Source organism: Bidens hawaiensis, unplaced genomic scaffold (genome assembly GCF_021521415.1).
Source record: "Bidens hawaiensis isolate Kalapana, Puna unplaced genomic scaffold, B.hawaiensis_p1.1 tig00062583_1, whole genome shotgun sequence".
NCBI lineage: Eukaryota > Viridiplantae > Streptophyta > Magnoliopsida > Asterales > Asteraceae > Bidens > Bidens hawaiensis.
The window spans coordinates 1-6,752 of record NW_027501236.1 but is presented as its reverse complement, the minus strand read 5'-3'; the positions used below and the strand labels follow the sequence as shown (position 1 = coordinate 6,752).

Here is a 6,752-nt window from a genome sequence, read left to right as displayed (position 1 = left end):
AATTAAATAATACTTTATCATTACAGTTTTCTCTCTCCTCTACTCACAACCACTTCAACAAATATTAAAAAATAAATAGGGGCAAACAATGTTCCCCAAATGTTTCCACAAATTTACAAAAAATCACTACATTTCTTTCTCCACCCTGTAATTTACACTCACAATCATTCAAAACATCACCTTATAATTTACCAATCCCCTCACATAATTATGGGGGATGGGATGTGAATGCTCTTATAAAAATGAAATGTATTACATTACATTACATGAGATTATATTATGTTATGTAATGTAATATATTATATTACATTATAGTATGTAATGTAATGTATTATATTAAATTACATTACATTATACTATACTATACCATACTGTACTATATCACATCACATCACATCACATTATATTATATGTTGCTCGGTGGCCCATACATCACGCAAACTGCGATCAGTTTGGGCCATGCTAAGTTGATCCTTGGACTAAGGATTCTGTTGGTTGCGATACGCATGTTGGACCATACTCGGGCCATAGGCATGCGCATAGTCCGAAGGATTGATGGGCACGACCGTCTCGTGACTGCTAAGAGGCTCCCGCTTACGTCCCGATCCCACTTGTCGTCCTTCCGCCATTTGGGGCACCGGAGGTGCAGATCCATGACAAACTACCACCGCGTTTTGACAGCGTGGTGAGGAGTAGGGATGACAATGAAACCCGAACCCGATGGGAAAACCCGAAACCCGACATAAATGGGACGGGTAATACCCGACCCATTAGGGTTTGGGACGGGTTTGGGATTTCTAATATACCGGATTACCCGACCCGATTACCCGATAACATAAACCCATTTACCCGATTATATACCCGATGTACCCGATATAACTTATTATATTATATATATATATATATACATATATATATTATATATATATATATATATATATATATACACTATATTCCAAATATATTATTTGTCAAAACTTGTTTATGCTAATTAGTTGAGATATTTTATCCTTATGGTAACCATTTTGTAATCGATTAGTTATATTTTGTCAAAACCCGGCGAGTTTTGAGCCGAGTATGCCTGACAGGCATTTTATCAAAACCCGATAGGAAACCCGAAACCCAATGGGAAAACCCGAAACCCGACGGGTAATTACCCGATTAAAACCCAACGGGTTTGGGATGGACTTTAATAACAGGGTATGGGTTTGGGAATACCTAAACCCGACCCATTTCCATCCCTAGTGAGGAGTACAAACTACCATCGCGTTTTGATCACGAGGCGAGCACGTCGGGCGTCAGATGCCCACGTGAGGACGACGAAAAAGGTGGTGATAGATCGGGCGCAGACGCAGACTTGATGACAATGATGACACTGATGACGCTTCCCTTTACATTGTTTTTTACAATTTGTTATTATTTATACAAACTCGTTGTAATGTCCCTACAAAACCCTTACTAAAATACATAGTTTTTTATTATTATTTATACAAACTCGTTGTAATGCCCCAACAAAACCCTTATCATCATCATCATCATCATCATCATCATCATCGTACTCAGTATATCCCACCAATAGTAAAGCTATAGTAGGGTCTGAGGAGGGTAAGATGTAGACAGCCTTACCTCTACCCCATAAGGATAGAGAGGCTGCTTCCGGTGAGACCCCCGGCTCGATAGTAGTTTTGCATCAAGCCTTGGACATAAGGCACATAGCACTCAATCATCGGGACACCGGCTGATCGGTGCATGTACCCTTGTCTTTCGGCTATCAACGCCACTACATGATGCCTGATTAACCGTCCGTCACTTTTAACGTTATTTTCACGAGATTAGTAAAATAACGTCAAAATTAGTGCAATTTCACTTTTGCCCACCCGAGGGTTCACACATATATACATCATATGTGCGCACCGCAAGCAGGGCTACCCAACAAAACCCTTACTAAAATACAAAACACAACTCCCATTCGTGTCAATAAATCATTCTTAAATTTATCTCACATGACAATATGAAAGTCCACCCACCCACTTGCAACACACCTTTGTGTTAAAACACGTGTAGCATATGATCTCACTCTAAACTCTACATTAACTCCGCCGATAGAACACATTATCATCATCTTCTTCTTCACTCCTCTCTTCGTTCTCATGACCGACAAATGTCTCTCCCATGGCTTCTTCTTCTCCTCCACCCCATCTTCTCATACTCCTTCATCTACAACACCTTCAAATCCAACCATCACAACCCAAACCTTACCTTAAACGGCATCGCAGACATCACCAGCAATGGAATCCTTAAACTCACAAACGTTAGTACTCACACCATCGGCCATGGATTCTATCCTGATCCCATTCTTTTCAAAAACCCTGATACCAATAAGGTTGTTTCATTCTCCACTGCATTTGTGTTCTCCATCGTTCCGAGATATCGAAAACTTGGTGGTCATGGTTTGGCTTTTACTATTGCTCCGACTAAAGATTTCATCGGTGCTCAACCTAGTCAGTACCTTGGACTTGTCAACGTCACCATAAATGGTAATAATATTATTGGAACATAGATTATGGTTTATTAGTATTGAGCTCATCGGTGCAATTAGGGTTGTAAACAAACCGAACCAAGTAAGGTCTTGTTCATGTTTGTCCGTTAAGTTTTTATTAGACAAGTGATCTGTTGAAGGACACCTGACCGAAAGAAATTTCTTGTCCGTGTTCGTTCATTAAGGAATTAACTTGTTTGCGAACAGATCATGCACACAAACGAATGAGAACAAGTGATCACAAACAATGTTGTTTAATTTGATTTGGCTAAATGGTCAGTGTCAACGGTTTGGCTCGGCTACCAAGTTTGTGTTTGTGTTTGTGTTCACTTAACATTCATTTTCACATTTTAGTTTGCATATGAATTAATATTGACATAATACACACATACATATTTTTGTTCTATAGTTAATAGTTTTGCTTAAATCTATATGATAAGAATATAAAAGTCAATAAAAGCACTATAATGAACAAACATACGCAAACATTAACAGAACTGAACGAACATCGCCTTTGTTTGTGTTCGTTCATTCAGTTAATCTAAAAGAAATTCTTTTTCATTGTTCATATTCGTTCATTCACTTAACGAACAAGCATAAACAAACTTTCTGCAGAACGTTCGTTTACAGTCCTAATAGTGTGACGTTTGATGATGAATTAATCAAGTATCTCATATTCTTTATTTTTATTCTTACAGGTAAGGCGTCTAATCATCTTTTAGCGGTGGAGTTTGACACCGTTCAAGATTTTGAATTCAGGGATATTAGTGATAATCACGTCGGGGTTAACATCAACCGGATGAAGTCGGTGAATTCAACAAATGCCGGGTTCTTTATCGATGGGAATTCGACAAAACAAGATCTCTGTTTACATAGTGGGAAAAAGATTCAAGCTTGGATAGATTATGATGCTGACAAACACCAACTTGATGTCACACTTTCGATAAATTCAAACAAACCTAGTACGCCGATCTTGTCTGTTCCGGTGGACCTGTCGCCTACATTTCAAGATTACATGTATGTCGGATTTTCGTCATCGACGGGTGTTCTTGCTAGCTCCCATTATGTATACGGATGGAGCTTTAACATGAACGAAAAAGCAGAATCTTTCGATCTTGATCTACTCCCTTCACTTTTTCAATTTAAAACGAATAAAAAACGCTTTAGAATTTGGTTTATGGCTTCTATAATTTCGGCCTTTTGTATTATTGTCATCATCGTTGCGGTTTATGTTACTACGAAGAAATTAAACAACACTGAGGTGGCTGAATATTGGGAGCATGATTTAGGGCCACACCCTTATTCTTATAAGGAATTAAAAGAGGCTACAAAGGGGTTTAGTCATAAAATGTTGCTTGGATTTGGTGGGTCAGGTAAGGTTTACAAAGGGGTTTTGCCCGATTCGAAAATGGATATTGCGGTTAAGAGAATTTCCCGGCAATCAAAGCATGGGGAGAAGGAGTTCTTGTCGGAGGTTTCGACTATTGGCCGGCTACGACACCGGAATTTGGTTCAGTTATTGGGTTGGGCAAGAAATAAAGGTGAGTTGCTTTTGGTTTATGATTTCATGGCTAATGGCAGCTTAGATAAGTATATTTATAGCTCTAACAACCCTAAAAAGATATTAACTTGGGATCAAAGATTCAAGATTATAAAGGATGTGTCAGTTGGATTACTTTACTTGCATGAAGAATGGGAGCAAACCGTGCTTCATAGAGACATTAAAGCCGGAAACGTGTTGTTGGATTCCGAGTTAAAGGGTCGGTTAGCTGATTTTGGTTTGGCTAAGTTGTATGACCATGGTTCGAACCCGATCACGACTGGAGTGGTGGGGACATTGGGTTACTTGGCTCCTGAGCTGACCCGAACCGGGAAGCCCACCACTCGGTCTGATGTATATGCGTTTGGAGCTCTTTTGTTGGAAGTGGTGTGTGGGAGGAGACCGGTTGAGGTCAAGGCGTCACCAGAGGAGCTCGTTTTGGTTGATTGGATTTGGGATAAGTGGCGGGAAGGGCGTTTGCTTGAGGTGGTGGATGCTCGGTTGCAAGGGGTGTTTAATAAAAGTGAAGTTATGGTGGTTTTGAAGGTTGGGTTGATGTGTTCTAGTGATGAAGCGTCGGTTAGGCCGTGTATGAGGCAGGTGATTAGGTATTTGGAGGGGAAGGCACCCTTGCCGGAGAAGTTAGGCCCATCGTGTGATGATGCTGTTAAGGGTGGTTTTGTGGTGGAGATTAAAGAGTTTGCGCCTTCATTGATGAAAATGAAGTCGGTGTGAATGGTTAGCAGGTGATGGCTTCATCAAGCCGTTTGAGGTTGTTGTGTATAAATATAGGAGGTATGTGTAGAATGTTGATAGTTTATATTTACAGTTGTTTTGATGTTTTTTGAAGTTATAGTTATGTTTAAACAATTGATTTGTACATGCGCAATCAAAACTAGGATGTTGACAAGTATTTTCGGTCAATTTTGACAAATATTTTGGATGGAACGCTTATTGTTTCTAAAACAACAAACTAAACTGGGATACCACTAACGTGTCGTACAAGCAGAGGTCCACGCGGACCATAAAATATGAAGAAGTGTCATACAAGACGGAGAAAAATGACCATATGAATCATACAAAAAACAAGTCATACATTCCGAAAAGACACCATACGATATGAAGAAGAGTCATACAAGACGGAGAAAAATGACCATATGAAAAGCAAATCATACATTCCGAATGTCTTTTCGACTGACATAATTTACTGGTGACTGGTATTCCTTAACAACTTCGCACGGTCCGTGTGACCTATTTGTGCCTACAAGTCCATACGAAATACCAAAGATAAAACAACTAAATAATAAAAACAAAACAAGTTTTGCAGCATAATCATATAAATCCATACAAAAGGAAATGAAAATTCAGGCAAACACCTAACAAACCATAAGGCTCTGCTGCACCAGGAAACATATTTGTACAGTCACGACAACCACCACGCACACATACATAAACACAAACTTAAGTACTAATCACTGCAAAGGGGGCGGCCTCGGGTGTGTCTCACCCTCTGAGCCTTGGCTAAAGACTCGGGTCCTAGGTATACATATATGATATATCCTCAAAACTACCAATGTACATGTTTCATAGCTACAAACCCGTTTTTTATTTGCAAAAGATCACATCACTCTCTATCGCTCAGCTGGATGTTAAAACGAACCAAGAAACACAAACCATTCATACTCCATACTCTCAGTTAGCTATACAACTCTCCATGTTACATTAAGCAGTAGTTGCGCTGGCGGCAGCAGCAGCAGCAGCAGCAGCATATCCCGCCATAGCCCCGATCCTCCTTTCTGGAAAGTCATCAGACAAGCTCGTTAGAAAACCAAAATGTATAAATTAAAAGATAAGTTAAAAACCAGAAGATAATGCATGTACCTCCAGCAGCAACAAGTTTCTCAACACGAACGACTATATGTTTTCCATAAGTATATTTCTTGAGGGTGTTTAAATGAACCTTAATACGATTAAGAATCATCTCAAGTTGCTTATCATCGCAAGTTTCTAGAACTTTCTGCACGACATAGTTAGCAAACTGATCTTTCATCATCACCTGACATCACAAACGAATCAGAATGAGAATATAAACCTATTTAATTAATGCAACAAGAAGTTGAAATGTTTTTGTTTAATTTAAGACAAACCTGAAGTGGTTCATTTTCATCAGTGGTGCCTAGCATTTCAGTCACGAGAGTCCGGCGTTCCTCGGGGGTACCAAAAGTCAAACATTTTTCAACAACATTTGAGGCAAATTTCTGTTGACTCATCTGAACTATCTGCCCGGTTAGTTGATCTATAATACATTTACGTTCATGCGGCTTTCCATGTTCCAATACATGCTGTCAAAATATCAACAGTGGTTAAATATACCAAATTTTATCAAATATCTAAATGTACCTGTTATCTCAAAAACGTACCTGAACGACATAATTTCCATATTGATCTTGAGCCAGCATATTAATAGAATTCAAGATCTCATCCATCACTAAGCTTTGTGTTTTAGGGTCATGACAATATTCCAATACTCTCTGTTACACAAATCAAATCAAATAAGCCAGTCACGAATAACGAAAATATGATTTTTTATTTTTATTTTTTTACCTGTATGACACGACAGCCATATGGATGGGTTGACAATGTTACAACTTGATCATAAAAAGTAGAGATGAT

General features: G+C 39.0%; 1 protein-coding gene and 1 pseudogene across 1 annotated transcript; one reads left to right on the top strand and one right to left on the bottom strand.

The window, feature by feature from the left end:
* Positions 1–2,040: 2,040 nt before the first annotated feature.
* On the top strand, positions 2,041–4,814 carry LOC143603737 (L-type lectin-domain containing receptor kinase S.4 pseudogene; annotated as a pseudogene).
* A 642-nt stretch (positions 4,815–5,456) lies between these two features.
* Positions 5,457–6,746, bottom strand: LOC143603738 (pumilio homolog 2-like). The gene is made up of 5 exons (XM_077080453.1): positions 6,684–6,746; positions 6,500–6,610; positions 6,227–6,421; positions 5,961–6,135; positions 5,457–5,875 (listed from the first exon to the last, which is right to left on the bottom strand). Exons 2-5 carry the CDS (start codon positions 6,563–6,565, stop codon positions 5,802–5,804), a joined length of 510 nt encoding a protein of 169 aa, XP_076936568.1. The 5' UTR covers positions 6,566–6,610; positions 6,684–6,746; the 3' UTR covers positions 5,457–5,801.
* Between the last annotated feature and the right edge of the window lie 6 nt (positions 6,747–6,752).

Bases quoted from the DNA above. Each gene is read 5' to 3' on its own strand.
- LOC143603738 (XM_077080453.1), bottom strand. From the start codon at position 6,565: ATGGATGAGATCTTGAATTCTATTAATATGCTGGCTCAAGATCAATAT. The intron at 6,422-6,499 runs GTACGTTTTTGA...ATATTTTGACAG, and splicing joins ATGGAAATTATGTCGTTCAG to CATGTATTGGAACATGGAAA. The intron at 5,876-5,960 runs GTACATGCATTA...ATGACTTTCCAG, and splicing joins GAAACTTGTTGCTGCTGGAG to AAAGGAGGATCGGGGCTATG.